The sequence below is a fragment of the Aquarana catesbeiana genome, linkage group LG01, assembly GCF_042186555.1.
Source record: "Aquarana catesbeiana isolate 2022-GZ linkage group LG01, ASM4218655v1, whole genome shotgun sequence".
NCBI lineage: Eukaryota > Metazoa > Chordata > Amphibia > Anura > Ranidae > Aquarana > Aquarana catesbeiana.
Genome location: NC_133324.1, coordinates 546,443,634 through 546,467,101, shown reverse-complemented (window position 1 = coordinate 546,467,101; position 23,468 = coordinate 546,443,634). Strand labels below are relative to the sequence as shown.

At 43.5% G+C, this 23,468-nt stretch overlaps 1 protein-coding gene across 4 annotated transcripts in view; it reads left to right on the top strand.

Annotated features, from left to right (window-relative positions):
* NFIC (nuclear factor I C) overlaps nt 1–23,468 on the top strand; it is a 269,386-nt gene that overhangs the window by 29,155 nt on the left and 216,763 nt on the right. Inside the window, exon 1 of one of the 4 annotated variants that reach the window (XM_073595289.1) lies at nt 8,633–8,677. The exons of the other annotated variants lie outside the window; for them this stretch is intronic. Within the exon in view, the coding sequence (XP_073451390.1) occupies nt 8,648–8,677 (30 nt within the window). The 5' untranslated portion in view covers nt 8,633–8,647. Of the gene's footprint in view, nt 1–8,632; nt 8,678–23,468 lie in introns of those variants that run through there. 4 annotated transcript variants of the gene reach the window in all.

Here is a 23,468-nt window from a genome sequence, read left to right as displayed (position 1 = left end):
TGCCCTACCACTGTACTACCCTGCTCATCTGCCCCACCACTATAACCCCCTGCACATCTGCCCCACCACTGTACCCCCCTGTACATCTGCCCCACCACTATAACCCCCTGCACATCTGCCCCACCACTATAACCCCCTGCACATCTGCCTCACCACTATAACCCCCTGCACATCTGCTCCATCACTGTACTACCCTGCACATCTTCCCCACCACTGTAACCCCCTGCTCATCTGCCCCACCACTGTAACCCCCTGCACATCTGCCCCACCACTGTGACACCCTGCACATCTGCCCCACCACTGTACCACCCTGCTCATCTGCCCCACCAATGTTCCCCCTTTCTCATCTGTCCCAACAATGTTCCCCCTTTCTCATCTGCCCCACCACTGTAACCCCCTGCACATCTGCCCCACCACTGTAATCCCCTGCACATCTGCCCCACCTCTGTACCCCCCCTGCTCATCTGCCCTTCTGTCCCACCACTGTAACCCCCTGCTCATCTGCCTCACCAATGTTCCCCCTTTCTCATCTGCCCCACCACTGTACCTCCCTGCACATCTGCTTCACCGCCATACCCCCATGCTCTTCTGTCTCACCACTGAACCATCTTCTCATCTGTCCTAACACTGAACTTATCTGCTCATCTGCCCCACCAATGTAACCCCCTTTCTCATCTGCCCAACCACTGTACCTCCTGCACATCTGTCCCACCACTGTACCCCCTGCTCTTCTGCCCCAACACTGTAACCCCCTGCTCATGTGTTCCACTGATGTACCTCCTTTTTCCTCTGCACCCCTCTGCACATCTGCCCCACCTCTGTATCCCCTGCTCCTCTGCCCCGCCGCTGTAACCCCCTGCTCATCTGTCCCACCAATGTACCTCCTTTCTCATCTGCCCCACCACTGTACCCCCCCTGCACATCTGCCCCACCACTGTACTACCTTGCACATCTGGCCCACCACTGTACTACCCTGCACATCTGCCCCACCACTGTAACTCCCTGCTCACCTGCCCCACCACTGTAACCCCCTGCACATCTGCCCCACCACTGTAACCCCCTGCACATCTGCTTCACCACTGTACCACCCTGCTCATCTGCCCCACCAATGTACCCCCTTTCTCATCTGTCCCACCAATGTACCCCCTTTCTCATCTGCCCCACCACTGTAACCCCCTGCACATCTGCCCCACCACTGTAACCCCCTGCACATCTGCCCCACCACTGTAACCCCCTGCACATCTGCCCCACCACTGTAATCCCCTGCACATCTGCCCTTCTGTCCCACCACTGTAACCCCCTGCTCATCTGCCCCACCAATGTTCCCCCTATCTCATCTGCCCCACCACTGTACCTCCCTGCACATCTGCTCCACCGCCATACCCCAATGCTCTTCTGTCTCACCACTGAACCATCTTCTCATCTATCCTAACACTGAACTTATCTGCTCATCTGCCCCACCAGTGTAATCCCCTTTCTCATCTGCCCAACCACTGTACCTCCTGCACATCTGTCCCACCACTGTACCCCCTGCTCTTCTGCCCCACCACTGTAACCCCCTGCTCATGTGTTCCACTGATGTACCTCCTTTTTCCTCTGCACATCTGCCCCAACTCTGCATCCCCTGCTCCTCTGCCCCACCGCTGTAACCCCCTGCTCATCTGTCCCACCAATGTACTTCTTTTCTCCTCTGCCCCAACACTTAATCCCCCTGCTCATTTTTCCCACCACTGTACCTCCTTCTCATCTGGCCCAACACTGAACCTCCCCTGCTCATCTGTCCCACCACTGTAACCTCCTGCTCATCTCCCCCTTCACTGTACCCCCCTGCTTTTCTGTCCCACCGCTCAGCCCCCTTCTCATCCCTCCCACCACTGTACCTCCTGCACATTTGCCCCACCACTGTACCCCCTTGCTCTTCTGTCCCACCACTGTAACCCCCCTGCTCATCTGCCCCACCACTGTACCTCCTTGCACATAGTTACATAGTTACATAGTTAGTCAGGTTGAAAAAAGACACAAGTCCATCCAGTTCAACCTTAAAAACAATAAATAAATAAAATAAAAAATATCGTACAATCCAAAATACCCAAATTTATACCCACAGTTGATCCAGAGGTAGGCAAAAAAACCCAGCAGAGCATGCTCCAATTTGCTATAGCAGGGGAAAAAAATCCTCCCTGATCCCCCAAGAGGCAATCAGATTTTCCCTAGATCAACTTTACCTATAAATGTTAGTACCCAGTTATATTATGTACGTTTAGGAAAGTATCCAGGCCTTTCTTAAAGCAATCTACTGAGCTGGCCTGAACCACCTCTGACGGGAGTCTATTCCACATTTTCACAGCTCTTACTGTGAAGAAACCTTTCCGTTTTTGGAGATGAAATCTCTTTTCCTCTAGACGTAAAGAGTGCCCCCGTGTCCTCTGTGTTGACTGTAAAGAGAATAACTCAACACCAAGTTCACTATATGGACCCCTTATATATTTGAACATGTTGATCAAATTCCCCCTTATTCTCCTCTGAATAAATTCAGTTCCTCTAATCTTCCCTCATAGCTGAGCTCCTCTATGCCTCTTATCAGTTTGGTTGCCCTTCTCTGCACTTTCTCCAGTTCCCCGATATCCTTTTTGAGAACTGGTGCCCAAAACCGAACTGCATATTCCAGATGAGGTCTTACTAATGATTTGAACTGGGGCAAAATTATATCTCTCTCTCTCTGGAGTCCAAACCCCTCTTAATACAAGAAAGGACATCTGCTCCACCGCCGTATCCCCGTGCTCTTCTGTCTCACTACTGAATAACCCTCTCATCTGTCCTGACACTGAACCCATCTGCTCATCTGCTCCACCACCGTAACCTGCTTTCTCATCTGCCCCACCAATGTACCTCCTGCGCATCTGTCTCACCTCTGTACCCCCCTGCTGTTCTGCCCCACCTCTGTTCCCCCTGCTCTCCTGCCCTACCACTGTAACCCCCTGCTCATCTGTCCCACCAATACACCTCCTTTCATATCTGCCCCACTGCTCTACCCCCCTGCTTTTCTGTCCCACCACTGAATCCTGTTCTCATCTGCTCCAACACTAAACCCCCTGCTCATCTGGCCCAACACTGAACCCCCCCTGCTTATCTGCCCCAACTCCGTACCCCCTATGATATGCATGATATGTAGAGTGGTGAAAGGAAGCAGAGATGAGACACATCTACCTGTCCTGGCACACTCATCCTGCTGATCCACCTCTCACATCCCACATGCTTTTATGTGATGTATGGGATGTATGTTATGTATGTGATTTATGTGCTTGTATGGGATGTATGTGCTTATATGTGATGTATGGAATGTATGTGATGTATGAGCTTGTATGTGATGTATGTGCTTGTAGGTGATGAATGGGATGTATTTGATGTATGTGCTTGTATGTGATGTATGTGCTTGTATGTGATGCATGGGATGTATGTGTTGTCACATAAAGCATCTGGAATGGATACGCAATGATGAGCTCAGGTCAGGGGCTTTTTCTGAAAGCATTGGGCCTGTGTGCAGGATCATAAGTTGGGCCCCCGCAGCTGAGAAAAAGTGCGGTGCTCTGCGCCACAGGAAAAGTTGGGTACGGTTTTCATTGCGCTTAATACTGGCTCTGGTTTCAAGGGACATAGAGTGCAGGGGTTCAGTAGTAAGTGACGCAAAGGTTCAAGAATAATTTCAACAAAGTTCTCAGAAGCTTAACAGTAATTCCACAAACTGTCACCTGATTGTGATTTTCTCAATCACAGTGAAATCCTTTCTTTCTGCTATAATAAATATCCCCAAAAAAAAAAAATTAAAAAAAATAATTTCTTCATCAGTTTAGACCAATATGTATTCTACTACATATTTTTGGTAAAAAAAAATGCAATAAGCGTATATTGATTGGTTTGCACAAAAGTTTTTTTTTTTACTAGTAATTAGCGGTGATCAGCGATTTATTTTTTTTTTTGTGGGACTGCGACATTGCGGGCAATTTTGACACTTTTTTGGGACCAGTGACATTTATACAGGGTATCAGTGCTATAAAAATGCACTGGTTACTGTATAAATAACACTGGCAGGGAAGGGGTCAACACTGGGGGGCGATCACGGGGTTAAGTGTGTCCTAGGGAGGTGTTTCTAACTGTGAGGGGAGTGGACTGACAGGGTGTACAGAAAGATCGCTGTTCCTGATCACTAGGAACAGACAATCATCTATACTCCCCTGACAGAATGGGGATCTGCTTGTTTACGTTGACAGATCCCCGTTCTGTCTCTCTGTGGAGCGTTTGCGGGTGGATGGCGGACATCGCGGTCGCCAGCCACGCGCTTCGACATTGGCGCCGAGGGCACCCGCTATATCTCTTAAAAGGAACCGCAGTACCGGTACGCCGATTTGCGGCAAGTGGTTAAGGTTCTTTGGGCCAGGGTCACACAAGCAATGACAAGCCAACGACCCAGCATTGTACATGAAAATGGTAAGGGGCCCCCCACAAACCTGACGGAGCAAGGCGTAAGATATTACGCCTTATTCTTCATACCCTAGAGCGGGGGTGCCCAAGCTTTTGAAGACTTAGGGCCACTTAAGTGACTTGGTAACCGGTCACGGGCCAGAATGAGCGGTGTGGGGGGATGATAGGTCCATGTCCACTCTGCATATGCAGAGTGGACACGGACACAGCCCAATCTACTCTACGGGTCCTCCGATCCTGATCCACCCAGATGGAAGGGGACAGATTCCCTTCAGTTTTTTTTAGCGGATTGGAGGTAGGCAGTTGTAAACGGACACAAGTCCATTTACATCTGCTGTTCCATAGAGGTGAATAGAGGGTCTGATTGGGTCCAACTGATCATGTGAAAGGGGCCTATTGTTTCACACTGATGCACTGTGGTTTACTCGCATTGCAGGTGCAGCTCAGTGCACTTGCTTTCCTGCGGGTTAGTTGCACTTTGCCATAGACTTCTATTATATCCTGCAGGTGTGGTGCACTTTCTGAAAGCCCACCAAAACTGGTAATAACAGATGTCTATGGCTCAGTGCAGGTAACCCGCAGGTGCACTGCGCTGCCCCTGCAAATCAGTTTGAAAGCAGCCTAGTAACCACTACAGAACAGATATGCCCATATATACACTGTGATTTTAGTAATAAACTTACCTTTAATAACACTCTTCCATTCAGATATCACTGGCTGTTGCTGTCCCAGGCGGAGTGCATTTGGTATCACAACGCCTGTAACGGGAGCCGGCGCTATACAGGAAGCATCTGCTTAATGTGCTCTGCTCCACAACTGCTTACTTCCTCTACCGCCGACTCCATTCACAACACTGATGCTCTGGGAGGGCGGGTCGGCAACCCGTGATCAGGCCTTGCCAACTCGCCATCCCAGAGCAGGAGGTCGCGGGCCAGATCACAGGGCTCCGCGGTCCACATGTGGCCCCGGACCACTGGTTGGGCACCCCTGCCCTAGAGTTAATGAGCATTTAAAGCGGTCTTAAACCCAAAACCAAAAAATGTATATATTTCAACTTACTAATCATTAGATCTGGTGGCTGCATTTGTTTTCTTTTTTCAGGCTTTTTCCCCACCTGGTCATCTGACCAGTAACACACCTCCTGTATAAGAGTGCCCTTACTCTGATTTAGATACACTAAACAAATTGAAACCAAACTCCAGCTAACATTTTTTAAGCAGTTTCAGCAATAGTCTTTTTTTTTTCTTTTGACATAAAGGTTTTACATAAGTAAAGCTGACCATTGCAAGCACCCCTGTAAGTGGTAAATGGCTTGTCATAATATTCTAACTGCTACATCTGCAAAAAAAAAGCTTATTCTGTTGAAAAACAGCAGACTTAGGTGGAAATAAAAGAAAGAAAGCCTGAAAAAGAAAACTAATGCAGCCACCACATATAAGAATTGGTAAGCTATAATATAATCAAAATTTGTGTTTGGGTTTAATACCACTTTAATTGTTACATACTGCGGCACTGCAAGGGTGGCTTTTTTTTTGTAATTCCTGGAGTTGGACTTTAACCACTTCAGCCCCAGACCATTTGGCTGCCCAAAGACCAGAGCCCATTTTGCGATTCGGCACTGCATCGCTTTAACTGACAATTGCGCGGTCATACGACATCGCTCCCAAACAAAATGAACGTTCTTTTTTCCCCACAAATAGAGCTTTCTTTTGGCGGTTTTTATTTTTTGCGCTATAAACAAAAAAAGCGACAATTTTGAAAAAAACGCTTTATTTTTTACTTTTTGCTATAATAAATATCCCCAAAAATTATATAAATAAAATTTTTTTTGTTTCCTCAATTTAGGCCGATATGTATTCTACATATTTTTGGTAAAAAAAATCGCAATAAGCGTTTATTGATTGGTTTGCGCAAAAGTTATAGCGTCTACAAAATAGGGGGTAGTTTTATGCCATTTTTATTAATATTTTTTTTTACTAGTAATGGCGGCGATCAGCAATTTTTATCATGACTGCGACAATATGGCGGACAGATCAGACACTTTTGGCGCTATTTTGGGACCATTCACATTTATACAGCGATCAGTGCAAATAAAAATGCATTGATTACTGTGTAAATGTGACTGGCCGTGAAGGGGTTAACCAGGAGGAGGCGCTGTAGGGGTTAAGTGTGTCCAGGGAGTGATTCTAACTGTGGGGGGGATGGGCTATGTGTGACACGACACTGATCACCACTCCTGATTACAGGGAGCTGTGATCAGTGTCAGTGTCACTAGGCAGAACGGGGAGATGCTTGTTTACATCAGCATTTCCCTGTTCTTCCTCTCCGTGAGATGATCGTGGGTATCCCCGTGGACATCGAGTCCGCGGGACCCGCGATCACACTCACGGAGCTCGCGGCACGCCCACAAGCAGCGTCTTAAAGGGCAACATACAGGTACATTAATATGCCTGTGTGTGCCCTTCTGCCGACATATATCGGCGTGAGCCAGTCGGCAAGCGGTTAAAGAGGAATTGCAGTCTTCTCACATAATTTGTAATAAAAACATCTTTGCCATTCTGAAGCTTCCCTCCAACCACTTTGCATATTATTTTATATATACTGTGATTCTGTACTTGCCAAATATTCTGCAGAAATCTCCACCCACTGAGTTTGGCTGCATCCATTTTAACTGTGTCCTGGATTTACACAGATACACCTCCAGCTCTGCAGCTCTCGTTGGCCCTCTTATGACTCATCCCCCCTCCCTTCTTGGCAAACTCTCACAAAAGTAAGTGAGAGAGGTGTGCATGATGTCATAAGCCTAGGCTAATGACCAGACAAGAAACAGGAAGTGGGCTGTATAAGGTATTTACTGGCAGAAAAAAATGTTTTACTATCCAAAGTTAAAACAACAAGGGCAGAAGATTTAATAGATAGAAAGTTGAAAAAAATGACTGAAGGTCCACTTTAAGAAATTTAGAAAGCTGTCCCTGCAAGTTGGAATCTGAGTTTATAATTTCATTTTATTTTGCCAACTACTGTATAGTGTGAGGTTCTACCTGATTGCATATACATTAAATGAACTGCTTTGGAAGCCTTCACACAAAATATTTGAGGTCAAACCTAAAAAAGATTGCTCAGATTGCACATTCAGATTATATCTATGGCCCCACCTTACAATTTCCTCTTTTAAACACAGTTGCTACATATCAGTTGTAATAAAAGATATGTTTGATTCACCCTAACTTTAGTAGATTACAAGAGTGCTCAGCAAAAAACTGAACTGATTCTCCTATCCACATATTTGTGGTGGATGGATCTTCCCTGCCATGTCATTGTATTCTGGAAGTGGAGGAGTGAGCTGGACTCCGCTATCAGAATGTACTGATCAGTGCTGCAGCCTGTTGGCTCTCTGTGGGGGCGGGTAATCAAACCCTGTACAGTCCGATCTGCAAGTGTTCTGTGTTATCTCCTGTATACAGACGGGCCAACACCTCCTCCTGGTTTTCTCCTCCTCTCTGCTGCTGTCTCTACTCCTGTAGTGATGAGGGGGATGTAGTGGGATGAGAGGATTTGTGCTAGGAGGGGGGATTTATTGGGGGAGGAAAAACAGGATTTTGTGTTTGGGGGGGATTTTTTGCTAGTAGGGGGATTTGGGGGATTTGCCTTTTGCAGATGCTTGCAGGTGCCATTAATTCTTACACAGCGAACTCTACTGCCGTTTTTATAATGTCCAGTGTGTATGAGGCCTAAGGCCTCATGCACACTTCTGCTCTTAAAGTTTTACTACACTCAGGACCCTGCATTCATTATATCTGGTCTCCCACAGTACACAGAACATGGAAATGCAATTATTTTAGTAAATATAGACTACTAAATACCCTTTCTCATCTGCAGTGTATAGCAGTCATGTGACTTCTATCTGTTCCTGGTGAAGCTTGTAGGGGGAGTTTTCATACTGCACTGAGCTGTCCTATGAGGCTGTCTGGACATGTTTGGACAGTGCTGATTGGCCCTGTGCTGATCACATGCACTCTCCCAAGAAAAAAAAAACCTCTCTAGCAATACACACCAAACTGAGAATGTGCAGCCTGACTCCAAAGGCTCTGTCTTATCAGGTCATGTTTTGGAGTCAGTGGAAGAAGAGGGAATCTGTGAATACAAGATCAAGCAGCCTTTTTACACAATGCAGAGGATTAACCCCTTAGGTTCCACAGTGAGTATAACAAGCATGCTTTACTGTATATACAGACTGATTTTACTGTTGTGGGTTTAGTAACACTTTAAACTGCAGTTTTTGGGGCTTTTGGCATTTTTTGCCTAAGCCCCTGAATGCATCTCAATAAAAGCCTGCAGAGTTTAGAGGCAAAAGAATTGCGTTCTGGAGAGGAGCTTTAAGTGCTAGATGTGTTTAGTACTTAAGCGTTTATTAACCGCTTCAGTCCCGAAAGATTTTACCCCCTTCCTGACCAGAGCACGTTTTGCGATTCGGCACTGCGTCGCTTTAACTGACAATTGCGCAGTCGAGCGACGTTTTACCCAAACAAAATTGACGTCCTTTTTTTCCCCACAAATACAGCTTTCTTTTGGTGGTATATGATCACCTCTGCGGTTTTTACTTTTTGCGCTATAAACAAAAAATAGCGACAATTTAAAAAAAAACGCAATATTTTTTACTTTTTGCTATAATAAATATCCCCCAAAAATATATAAAGAAAATTTTTTTTCCTCAGTTTAGGCCGATATGTATTCTTCTACATATATTTGGTAAAAAAAATTGCAATAAGCGTATATTGATTGGTTTTCACAAAAGTCATAGCGTCTACAAAATAGGGGATAGTTTTATGGCATTTTTATTATTTTTTTATTTACTAGTAATGGTGGCGATCTGTGATTTTTATCGGGACTGCGACATGGCAGATACGTTGGACAATTTTGATACATTTTTGGGACCATTAACATTTTTACAGCGATCAGTGCTATAAAAATGCATTGATTACTGTAAAAATGTCACTGGTAGGGAAGGGGTTAACACTAGGGGGCGATTAAGGGGTTAATGTGTTCCCTATGTGTTGGAGGGGACTGTGTAGGGGAAAAGATAGATCGCTGTTCATACTCTGTATGGACAGACGATCTGTCACTTCTCCCCTCAGAGAACCGGAAACTGTGTTTACACACACAGATCCCAGTTCTCCATGTGCCCCGAGCGATCGCGGGAGCCCGGCAGTGATCGCGACCACCGGGCACTCGCATCGGCTCCATGGGTGAGCAGGGGGCATGCGCATGCCCCTAGTGGCCACAGGACGAAGTGATGTTACATAACGTTGTTTCGCTCAGCCGTGCCATTCTGCCGCAGTACAACTGCTGCGGCTGGTCAGCAAGTGGTTAATTTGAATGGCCTAATGAAAATTAAAATTCTGGCTAGAGAAATAAATACCCATCTCTGCTAAACTGACCTAAACTGGTTTGAGAAAACATAGCTTAGGTGAGTTTTTAGGTCTGATTTTTTCCTGTCAGGAGAAACGTTTATAATAAGGCATGAGGGCTTATGCAGAACACAGAACACATCCATAAAATACTGTACATGCAGTGTTCTAAGTAGGGATGCGAATTGTAACTCCAAAATGGCATCCAGTCAGCTACAGCCAGGGGATTCCCCGCTCCACAGCCACATGTAACAAAGGTGCAGCAATGCTCATGGTATCATTGACCTAGAGTGGCTATGTGACCATATTTTGTCAATGTCCTAATTTGTTATCACAAAACAGTACTATAATTTCAGTTACATTACATTTACATCACACATGGAGTAGAGAGGAGGCTTTCTAATTCTTTGAATATGTCTAGGCAGTTTGGGCTCCTGATCGCCAGCGTAAGGTCCTTGTTGACGACTTGCCACTCTAAGGCCTCAGGCACACGATGTTCTTACAGCTGCTGTTTTTGGCGTCAGGCGTTTTTTTTTTTTTTGCAGCCAGTAAACTCCCCAGCTTGTGATTATCCTATGTGTCCATGCACACATAGGCTTTTATCAGCGTTTTTTGGCAGGGGTGTTTTCAGGCTGGGAAAAAAAAACAGAACTACTGCGTTTGAAGAGGAGTTTTTCAGCTGTAAAAAACACTCTTAACACTGAAAAATGAGGCAAAACGAGGCTATCCGGCATTTATGACCATTTTTGAGACTCAAACATCGTGGGAAAGGGGTAGTTAAAAGTAGTAGATGTGTTTTCTGGCTAACGATAACGAGGCAAAACGCTAAAATCGCTAAAGAAAAAAACTTGCGTTTTTATAAACTCCAGTTTCAATTAGGCTTTAGTGGATTGTACATTTTGGATTGTCTCTGTTTCAGTACACCAAGTATCCTAACTCTCACTAGAGATCCAGACTGAAAGTGACTTAGGCCTCATATACACTGCTGCTGGTAAACGGAAGTTTAGAAGCAGTTGGGCAATTTTTTTTCAGCTGCCCCTGAATTCTCCTCTATGTTATCTTATCAGTACATGTACACTGGGTCATTTATAGTCCTTTCTAGGCAGTTGAGTTTAGAAGCAGGGTCGTTAAGCTGCGTTTTGTTTTTGACTATTTGAAAAAAAAAAAAACGCTTCTAAGCGCAAAATGGACGTTTTAAACACGGTTACTATGTATCAAGTTATATCGTTCAGGAGAAGTTGTAAAAACGTCCCGTGTACATGAAGCTTTACTTATGCTGATTTTTATCTGTCTTAGCAACTCATGATTTCAGAGGCACTGGACTTTGTGGGAGTTGTATGCCTATAACATGTAATTCAGTGTGCATTTGTCTGTCATGCAGTAGTACAGCTGGTAATTCTTGTGTAGGTACATGTCTAGTAGTTCCGTAGACATGTAATAACTACAGTGCCTTGCAAAAGTATTCATCCCCCTTGGCATTTTTCGTGTTTTTTTGCCTCACAACCTGGAATTAACATGGATTGTTTGCAGACTTGCATTATTTAATTTACAGAACATGCCCTCAACTTTGAAGATGTATTTTTTTGTTTTTTTTGTTACGCAAACAACAAATAGGACAAAATAACAGATAAAGTCAATGTGCATAACTATTCACCCCCCTAAAGTCAATACTTTGTAGTAGGGATGCACCGAATGTTTTTTTTGTGGCCGAAACCGATACCGAAAATAAATCTTCCTTGATCCCGAAAACCAAAACCGATACCGAAACAGCGCGAAACCGAAATAGGCTTTTTTTTTATCTATTACCCCAAAAAATTATTGGATATACAAAATTGTGTTACATTCGTATTGGTTATATTATTTGTATCCAACGTAATCATTCATTTAATGAAGAAAAGAATACTACAATCCAGTAATGTCCAAAAGTACTTTAATAAAAAGTAACCCACATAAAATTGGACAGTGGACACAGAAGATAAATGCCAAAGACTGACTTTTTTATATTTTATTAATTTCCAACTTACATCAGAACTAGTAATTCAGTTCTCTCTCCCTAAGGTTTCAGCGGCTGGATGTGCGATAAGTGTTTTTATGTAGCTGCGGGTTACAACATAGTCATACAGTAGACCGCACTGTGTTCCGGCCCCGGGTATCAGCGGAGACATGCTGGAACACAGACTAGTCTACTGCAGCGGTGCTCAGCCAATCACAGCAAGCAATGTAGACTAGTCTGTGTTTGTGGAAGTCACTGCCCATACCCAGAACACAGTGCGGTACTGTAGTATGTAGACAGCCACAGATGCAGAATATACAGTTTTGCACATGCAGCGTGCTGACAGCTTAGGGAGAGACAATGATATAGTTTGGCCCAACAACAGAACAAACTATACATGTAAGTAGTACTTTAAAGAACAACTCTCTCAACTAACCATAACAGAAATATGGCAGAAGGCCGTTATTCTGTTTCACAGTTTCTGTATATATAACATAGTACAGTGCTATCTGCTATGCTATAATAACATTTTTATTTTATTATTTTCTTTCAACTTAAATGAGAACTAGTAGTTTTTTTCCCCAAGTTCTCTCCCTAAGGTCTCAGCGGCTGGATGTGCGATATAAAAGTGTATGTATGTAGCTGTGGGTTAGATACATACTAGTCATACAGTAGACCGCACTGTGTCCTGGCCCCGGGTATGGGCGGAGACATCCTGGAAGTGGAACACAGACTAGTCTACAGCAGCGGTGCTCAGCCAATCACAGCAAGCAATGTAGACTAGTCTGTGTTTATGGAAGTCACCGCCCATACCCAGAACACAGTGCGGTATAGTACTGTGTTATGTAGACAGCCACAGATACAGAACATACAGTTTTGCATTTGCACATGCAGCGGGCTAACAGCTTAGGGAGAGACATAGTTTAACTTTAGCCCAACAGCAACAAACTATGGTACAGTAGTTCAAAAGCTGGAGTTCTCTCTTAAATTGAAGTGCAAAAAACTGTAGAAGAACTACAATGAACAACCAACAAATGGCACAACTAGAGAATTGGAACATATTAGGTAGTCAGTCATACTATGTTATATGTTCCAAATGTCCAATAGCACAGTCCAATACCAATTCAGTTACTATGTTCAACATGGTAAATGAATTGGTCTATGCTACGGATTTTTAAATCTATTTCAGTAAAAGTGGCAGATTTCGCTTTAAGAACAAAAGCTGTTCAGCTTTCTCACAGGAGAGACGGTTTCTCTTCTCATCAAGAATATGAGATGCTAGACAGAATAGTCTCTCACTCTCTGTACTGGTGCTTGGGGCAGATAAATATCTGCGTGCAATCTGTGCAAGCAAGGGAAAACGTTCTTTGTTGATGCGCCAGTACTCCAGTGGATTGTCTCTTCTGGCAATAGGCTGATCAGCTAAATAAATGTCCAGCTGTTGGGTAGCTGCACTTGTTGTGGCACCGCTATGGATTGGGGTGCATTCGTGTAAAATTTCTTCAAACATATCAGATATGGAGGGAGTGTGTTCCTCTTCACTTGTATGCGACCGTTTCTCACTTTCCTCTGTGCAACACCTCGAAACTCCTTCACTAGATGCTTCCACCACCTCCATTTGTGCCAGTATCATTTCCCGTGCACGCTGCTTTTTCTCCACATTAAAGTAATGCTCTTTAAATCGAGGATCTAGAACTGTTGCAATGCAGTACAGAGGGTTGGACTGAAACGGCCTCCTGTAGTTACGGCCTCCAGTAGAGTGGTTTTAGCCGTTTTTACGCCATGGTCTGTTTCTACCTCTTTTCCAAGCAGACGCTTCAGTGCAGCAATCAAGGGGATAACTTCAGCAATGGAAGCATTAGCTGAGCTTATTTCTTTTGTTAACTGTTCAAATGGAGATAGAAGAGACAAACTATTTTCAACTAACGTCCACTGATGTGCACTCAGTGTTTCTGGCAGCTCGTAATCTGCAATGTATGCAGCTAAAACACGCTTTTGTTCAAAAAGACTTTGTAGCATATAGTAGGTGCTGTTCGAGTGGCTACATTTTGCTGCAGTCGTTTCGGTGCCATTCCAAACTGCATCTGCAAAGCTTGTAATCTGGAATAAGCAAGCGGAGAATGCTTAAAGTGACCCACAATTTTTCTTCCTTTTGATACGATATCAGACATGGTGCGCTGACTCAGCAATCTTTCATTCACAGCCAATTGTAGTGTATGTGCCATGCACGGTATGCTTTGAAGTTCACTGTCCTCCATTGCCTTTGCCATGTTCCACGCATTATCTCGGACAATCAATTGCACCTTAGACTTCTCAATGTGCCAAGTGTCAAGCATGGTTTTTAAAGCATCAGATATTGCTGCTGCAGTATGTGATCCAACAAACTCACGTGCATTAAGTAGGATGTTTTGCAGTTGAAATTTGTCATCTATCCACTGCGCTGTCAGGCTGAGCATGCTTGTTGGACTGACATCTGAACTCCAAATGTCGGTAGTAAAACTGATTGCTATGATGTCGGTAGTCATGAGCGCCTGAATGTGTTTTCTAACACTGCTAAACAAATTCATGTAGACTGGTATCTGCAAAGTAGCGTCTGCTTGGTAGTGAGTAACGTGGCTCAATATGTTGCATGAGCCTACGGAATCCAATGTCCTCCACAACAGAGAATGGCTGGTCGTCTAATACAATAAAATCCATAATTTTAGCTGTAATGGCATGAGCTTTGGGACTGTCACTTGCATATTTTTTAACCTTTTCAAACACTGTGGCCACAGATGGTGTTAAGCCTGAGGTACTTTTTGAAAGTGGTGCTGTTTTCCTGTAATCTGAATGCTGAACTGGATGACGTGTTTTCAGGTGGTGTATCAAACCTGTTGTTGAAAAATTCTTTAGCACTGTACCCCCTCTTGAAATATCTGTTGAGCAAAGAGTACAGATTGCAAATTTGGGGTCTTTATCAGAAACTTTAAAATATTTCCACTCTGCAGACATGGTCCACCTTTGCTGGTAACGTAGAATAATATCATAGAATGATTTATAGTGGGAGTGAAATCTGAGGGGGGGTAAAAAAAAGGACGAAATCAATTTAAAAGCTAAACCCCAGGAGGCAGCTTTAAAATAAAATGAAAACTAACCAATCCTTTTTTTTTTATTTTTTTTATGGTGCTGTTCTTGGCATGCAAGGTAGTTATGTCTGCACTGCAGTACATCCGGCTTGTACCAAAAAAATATAATTGAACTGAATAAATTTGATTTGAAATGGAATGGATTGCAAATTGCAATTGCATGCTATTTTATTTTTTTGAGCTATTCTATAGTATACTTCATGCGCCTTGTTGTCATTGAATAAAATTTGTCACTTTGTCTCACCGTAGTATTATAAGTTATACGACACTGACATGACAGCAAGCGCATTAATTTTTTAAACATGACAGTACGCAATAAATATAATTATTAATAATATATTATGTATGCAATATAATATATATTTATTGCATACTGTCATGTTTAAAAAATTCATGCGCTTGCTGTCATGTCAGTACTGTATAACTTTTACTACGCTGTCAAAGTGACACATTCAATAATAGCAAGCTCATAAATTTTATACTGTATACTACAGAATAGCTAAAAAAAAAATAGCTTGCAATTTGCAATCCATTACAGTCCATTTCAAATCATATTTAATCAGTCAGTTCAATTATATAATTTTTTTTGCTACAAGTCAGATCAGATGTACTGCAGTGCAGACACACAGTCATTTTAAATAGTCAGACTCAGTACTAGTACTATACTAAAATAATCAAGAAATAAAATGACTAGTTTGTTTCTGTCAGTTTAAGAAGGCAAAAGCAGCAACGCTCACCGGCGAATAGTAATGGTATCCATCCAGGAGTGACAGTGCCCACTCTTGTACTTGAGTATGCTATGTGCAGCCCTCTATGAAGCTGTCTCTCGCTTCCCAGTACTGTCTCTCGCTTCCCAGTACTGTCTCTCGCTTCCCAGCAACATCTCTCAGGTCCCAGCAGCGTCTCACAAGCACAAGGAGCATCCACGGGGAAGGTGCCAGCGTCTCAGCAGGGAACGTGCTTACGAGTGCGGCGTTGTGGCGTCTTAACCGCGAGGAACGTGCACGCCGCCCACACAACGAGTGACGTCACCCGCTGGTTCTGCCGTCTCTACTGCACATGCGCGATTTTCGGCGCTAGTATCGGCAAGAATTCTCTTACGGCTTTTTGCCGAAAGGGCCATTTTCGGCCGATATGGTTCGGTGGCCGAAATTTCGGTGCATCCCTACTTTGTAGAGCCACCTTTTTCGGCTATCACGGCTCCAAGTAGCTTTGGATAAGTCTCTATGAGCTTGCCACATCTTACCACTGGGATTTTTGCCTATTCCTCCTTGCAAAACTGCTCCAGCTCCTTCAAGTTGGATGGTTTGCGCTTGTGTAAAGCAATCTTTAAGTCTGACCACAGATTTTCTATTGGAATGAGGTCTGGGCTTTGACTAGGCCATTCCAACACATTTACATGTTTCCCCTTAAACCACTCAAGTGTTGCTTTAGCAGTGTGTTTGGGGTCATTGTCCTGCTGGAAGGTGAACCTCCGTCCTAGCCTCAAATCACACACAGAGTGGTACAGGTTTTGCTCAAGAATATCCCTGTATTTAGCACCATCCATCTTTCCCTCAACCCTGACCAGTTTAATAGTCCCAACTTCTGAAAAACATCCCCATAGTATGATGCTGCCACCACCATGTTTCACTGTGGGCATGGTGTTCTTTGGGTGATGTGATGTGTTGGGTTTGCGCCAGTTCCAGCGTTTTCTTTGATGGCCAAAAAGTTAAATTTTAGTCTCATCAGACCAGAGCACCTTCCTCCATACATTTTGGTGGGTTTCCCACATGCCTTTTCGCAAACTCAAAATGTGACATTTTTTTTTTTTCCGAAAGTAATGACTTTCTTCTGGCCGCTCTGCCATAAAGCCCAACTCTATGGAGCGTACGCTTATTGTCGTCCAATGTACAGATACTCCAGTCTCTGCTGTGGAACTCTGCAGCACCTCCGGGGTTACCTTAGGTCTCTGTGCTGCCTGTCTGATTAATGCCCTCCTTGCCCGGTCCTTGAGTTTTGGTGTGCGGCCGTTTCTTGGCAGGTTTGCTGTTGTGCCATGTTCTTTCCATTTGGTTATGATGGATTTGATGGTGCTCCTAGGGATCATCAAAGATTTGGATATTTTTTAATAACCTTACCCTGACTTGTACTTCTCAACAACAATGTCCCTTACTTGTTTGGAGAGTTCCTTGGTTTTGATGGCAGTGTTTGGTTAGTGGTGCCTCTTGCTTAGGTGTTGCAGCCTCTGGGGCCTTTCATGTAATGACACATCATTTAACACCTAGATTGCACACAGGTGGACATCAATTCACTAATTATGTGACTTCTGAAGGTAATTGGTTGCACCAGAGCTTTTTATGGGCTTCATAACAAAGGGGTGAATACATATGCACATACCAATTATCATTTTTTTATTTCTGAAAATTAGTTTTATGTATATATTTTTCTAATTTTACTTCACCAACTTAGACTATTGTTTTCTGATCCATCACATATAATTCAGATTAAAAAAACATTGAACAAAAGGCTGTAATGTAACAAAATAGGTAAAAAGCCAAGGGGGTGAATACTTTTGCAAGGCACTGTATGTTGTAGAAACTTTCCAATATTTCCCTGTAAGGTTTGCAGTCCAGTGAGTTTTACCTATAGGTAAGTATGAAATAAGGCTTACCTATAGGTAGTGGAAATATCTCCTAAACGTGCACCATTTAGGAGATATTTCACTTGTAGTCCGCCGATGTCGACATCGGCGCATGTGCTATGAAGAAACGGACCACCGTGCTGTTTCTTCCCCCAGCGTGTGCCGTGACTGACGGCTCCTGCGCGCATGTGTCACGTGGCTCCAGCCAGTCAGAGAGCCGGAGTCCGCTGCCCCAGGAAGGAAGAGGGGCGAAGATGGACGCAGCTTGCACAGGGGACAGCGATGAATTCGTTTGCAGGTAAGTGTCACATAATGGGCAAGTATGTGATGCATACTTGCCCATTATGCTTTTATTTTGCAGGCTTTGCAGGGAGCAAAAGAGGAAGTAAAACCCATCAGGGTTTACTTCCTCTTTAAGGTTTCCATTGAATCTTTCAATCTCTCCATTTGCTTGGGATTAATAAACTGGGAATTTCCCACATACAATATTTCTCTCTCTCAAGAAGCATTCAAACTCATTCAAACAAATTGTGGTCCATTGTCAGACACTAGTTCCGTTGAGTTACCTTCCCTGCTGAAGACTATGGAGAAAAATGTAATTACAGTGACAGATGTTATACTTGAGTTGGATGCAATTTCTAGCCATTTACTGTAATAATCCATTAATGTTATGGCGAATCAGCAGTCCGCAGGTGCCTCTGTGACCTACAACATCAACAATAAGCTTCGTCCAAACATGAGCACGAAATGGCACTAACTGGAGTGGTGGAATATGTGCGATAACATATTTTCATGACTCCAACAAATAAATGGCAGTTAGTTCTTGGGCATCCATTCCTGGCCACCAGTATAGTTTACCGCAAAAACCAACGGAAACTATTCTGTACTGCTCTTTCTGGACCTTTTGATGGCCTTTGATACAGTTGACCACCCCCTTCTCCTCAAAAAACTTTACTCCCTCTGTCTCCGTGACTACACTCTTCGGTGGCTCTCATCCTACCTATCCCAACACACCTTCAGTGTCACCTACAATTATACTTCTCCTCCTCTCCTCTTCCCTTCTCTATTGGGATCCCCCAAGGTTCTGTTCTTGGAACTCTCTTATTTTCAATCTACACCTCTTCCCTGGGTCAGCTGATAGCTTCACATGGTTTTCAATATAATTTCTACGCTGACGACACGTAAAACTATCTCTCCACCCCCTCAACTCACTCCATTAGTATCCTCACGCGTCACTAACTTACTAACAGACATATCTGTCTGGATGTCACACCACTTCATCAAACTCAACTTATCCGAAACCGAGCTCATAATATTTCCTCCTCTTCCCCTGACTTCTCTGTCAACAGCAATGGAACAACCATCCACCCATCCTCACATGCCAGAGTGCTAGGTGCTATCCTGGACTCTGAACTCTCCTTTCGACCCCACATCCAATCCCTTTCCAAAGCTTGCTGCCTCAACCCCTGCTACATCTCCAAACTTACAAATCTTACAAAGCCATCCACAACTCTGCCCCCAGCTATATCACTAGCCTAGTCTCAAAATACCAACCTAATCGTCCTCTTCGTTCCTCCCAAGACCTCCTGCTCTCTAGCTCCCTTATCACCTTCTCCCGAACCTCTCCCATCCTCTGGAATACCTTACCCCAATCTGTCAGTCTATCTCCGAATCTGTCTACTTTTAGGCGATCCCTAAAAACTTTTCTCTTCAGAGAAGCCTATCCTGCCTTCACGTAAAAACTGTTCTTTTATTTTCTTCATCATCTCATCCCCCACTCGTATTTCGTATCACTTGACCCTCCCTCCTGGATTGTAAACTCTAATGATCAGGGCCCTCTGATTCTTCCTGTATCAAATTGTGTTGTGATTGTAATGTCTGCCTGAATGTTCTAAAGCACAATAATGTAGTTGCTGCATTGTTCTTGCAGTTCTTTGGTGACTGTCATGTGCACGTTATGTAAGGTGCTCTCTCAATGTCTGGAACTAGTAAGCGAAAATATCCATGGACAATATAGCCATCAACTAAGGACAGTTCATGTCTAATCCTGTATTAAGGTCGTAGAACAGGCTCAAGTTATTGAGTTTGCCCATTTGCTTTGTAGTTGTACTAGGCATGCAAGATAAACTTCTTTGAACTCCGATGCCATAACTGCATCTGTGTCTTCCTGTGTACTATTGCACATACAATCAGCAGTAACTTTTTTCAAGTCCAGTTTGTATTGGTTTTGTATTGATAACCTTCTAGGTATACAGGGGCATCTCAAAAAAATTGAATATCATCAAAAAGTTAATATATTTCAGTAATTCAATTCAAAAAGCAAAGCTCATATATTATATAGATTCATTATACACAGGGTGATATATTTCAAGCATTTCTTTCTTTTAATTCGGATGATTGTGGCTTACAGCAAGTGAAAACCCCAAATTCGGTATCTCAGAAAATTAGAATATTGACAACAAAAAATTCAATATTGTAGACTATATGGCAGTGATGGCGAACCTTGGCACCCCAGATGTTTTGGAACTACATTTCCCATGATGCTCATGCACTCTGCAGTGTAGTTGAGCATCATGGGAATGTAGTTCCAAAACATCTGGGGTTCACCATCACTGCTATATGGTGTCTCACTCTAATCAGCAAATTAACTCAAATCACATGAGCCTTTAAATGATCTCTCAGTCTGATTCAGTAGGTTACACAATCATTGAGGAAGACTGCATGACTTGACAATTGTCCAGAAGACAGTCATTGACACCCTCCACAAGGACGGTAAGTCACAAAAGGTCATTGCTAAAGAAGCTGGCTGTTCACAGATTGCTATATCCAAGCATATTAATGAAAAGTTGAGTGGAAGAAAAAAGTGTGGTAGAAAAAGGTGCACAAGCAACAGGGATAACTACAGCCTTAAGAGGATTGTGAAGCAAAGCCCATCCAAGAATGTGGGGGAGATTCACAAGGAGTGGACTATGGCTGGTGTCAGTGCTTCAAGAGCCACCACACAGGCATATCCAGGACATAAACTACTGTTGCATTCCTTGTGTCACGCCAGTCCTGATCCAGAGGCAACGTTAGAAGCGTCTTACCTGGGCTAAGGAGAAAAAGTACTGGACTGTTGCTCAGTGGTCTAAAGTCCTCTTTTCGGATGAAAGTAAATTTTGCATTTTATTTTGAAATCAAGGTCCCAGAGTCTGGAGGAAGAGTGGAGAGGCACAGAATCCCAAGTTGCATGAGGTCCAGTGGGAAGTTTCCACAGTCAGTGATGATTTGGGGAGCCATGTCATCTGCTGGTGTTGGTCCACTGTGTTTTATCAAGTTCAAAGTCAGCGCATCCCTCTACCAGGAAATTCTAGAGCACTTCATACTTCCCTCGGCTGACCAGCTTTATGGAGATACTGATTTCATTTTCCAGCAGGGCTTGGCACCTGTCCCTACTGCCAAAAGTACCAATATCTGGTTTAATCATCATGGTATCACTGTGCATGATTGGCCAGCAAACTCGCCTGACCTAAACCCCATGGAGAATCAGTGGGGTATTGTCAAGAGGAAGAAGAGAGACACCAGACCCAACAATGCAGACAAGCTAAAGGCCATCAAAGCAACCTGGGCTTCCATAACACCTCAGCAGTGCCACAGGCTGATCGCCTCCATGTCACGCCGCATTGATGCAGTAATTCAAGCAAAAGGAGCCCCGACTAACTATTGAGTGCATGCTATAGTGTACATACTTTTTAGTTAGCCAACATTTCTGTATAAAAAATCCTTTTTTTTTTATTGGTCTTATGTAGTATTCAAATTTTCTGAGATACTGAATTTGGGGTTTTTACTAGCTGTAAGCCATACTCATCAAAATTAAAAGAAAGAAATGCATGAAATATATCACTCTATGTGTAATGAATCTATATACGGTAATATAGTTTTACTTTTTGAATTTAACTAGTGAAATAAATTACATTTTTGATGATATTCTAATTTTTTGATATGCACCTGTATATCATCCTATACTCTAGTCTTGTTATGGTGAGCATTGTAGTTACAGGGCTATGGTTGGTCCACAGGTTAAACTGATGACCTCACAGTTATGTACTTCATTTTTGTGTTTCCCTAACAAGTGTTAGGGCTTTTTTTCTTACAGTAGAATACTTATGTTATGCTTCTGTGAGGGTTCTAGATGCAAAAGGAAGTTTTCACTACCTGGTCTGAATTGCACTGTGTAAGGACAGAACCAAGACCATAGTCTGAAGCATCTGCAGTGACAATAATAGGTAGAAAAGAATGAAATAATGCTAGTGCTGGACTGCTTAAAATTAGCTGTTTAACTGTTTCAAAGCTGTGTTTGGCTGTCTTTGACCAAACCTTGTCTGGATTTCAACATAGTAATGTTTTCAATGGCACCACAACTGAGTCTTAATTGGGAAAAAATTAGGTATACCATGAAGTAAGCACGTAAAGTCTGAAAGTCAGATGGAGTAGGTGCTTGTATCACAGCTTTCACATGCTCAAAATCAAGCAATAGTCCCACTTGTGATATAATATGACCCAGAAATGACAGCAAAGTTTGTCTAAAACAGAGATTCAACCCTGCAGATACAATACAATTTTTTTCTTCGCTGTCATTACAATAGGAAATACCCATCCAGATGCATACTTTTTTTTTTTATCACATCTCGTTCTTGTAGTTTAAGTTCTAGGGAAACAACTTCTCTTCAGAAGGATAAGCGTCTCAATTACTGACACATTATGGGGTTGATTTACAAACACTGGAGCGTGCAAAATCTGGTGCAGATCTGCATAGGAACCAATCAGCTTCCAGGTTTTTTTTTTTTTTTGTCAAAGCTTAAGTGAACAAGCTGAAGTTAGAGGCTGATTGGCTACCAGTCACAGCTGCAGCAGATTGTGCACTCTCCAGTTTTAGTAAGGGTCCTTTCACACAAGCTTTCCGCTCAGCGGACTCCGCTTTGTTCAGCGGGGGATCGATCCTTTGGTCGTCTCTGCTCACTAAGCTGAAACGGACCTGTCACAGCCCCGCTCTCCTCTATGGGGAGATCGGATGAAAATGGCTTGCCTGTCCGTTTTCATCTGATCTGATCTGCCAGGTGGAAAATAGAGTCTCCATCCCTCTAGATTTCACGGACAGGATTGGATCGCATAGCGGCGGATGTTAGCAGGCATGTCACCGCTGACATCCGCCGCTCCATAGAGGTGCATGGAGCGTCTGATCAGGTCCACCTGAAAAACTGACAGGTGGACCTGATCGGAAAGCCCGTGTAAAAGGGGCCTTAATCAACCCCATTGGGGGAGACTTGCTAAAACTTGAGCACTCAGAATCTGGTGCATCTGTGTGTGGTAGCCTATCAGCATCTAATGTCAGCTTGTTCAACTAAGCTTTAAAAATAAAACCTGGAAGCTGGAGCTGAAGCTGATTGGTTTCTATGCACAGCTACACCAGATTTTTCATGCTCCAGATATAGTAAATCCTCCATACCAGCGATGAACATCGGCTGTTCGCCAGTTCGCCGAACAGCGAACAATTTGGGGTGTTCACTGCAAATTCGAAAGCCGCGGAACACCTTTTAAAAGTCTATGGGAGAAATCAAAAGTGCTAATTTTAAAGGCTTATATGCATGGTATTGTCATAAAAAGTGTTTGGGGACCTGGGTCCTGCCCCAGGGGACATGGATTAATGCAAAAAAAGTTTTAAAAAACGTACGCTTTTTCGGGAGCAGTGATTTTAATAATGCTTAAAGTGAAACAATAAAAGTGTAAAGTTTAAATTTCGTACCTGGGGGGTGCCTATAGTATGCCTGTAAAGGGGTGCATGTTTCCCGTGTTTAGAACAG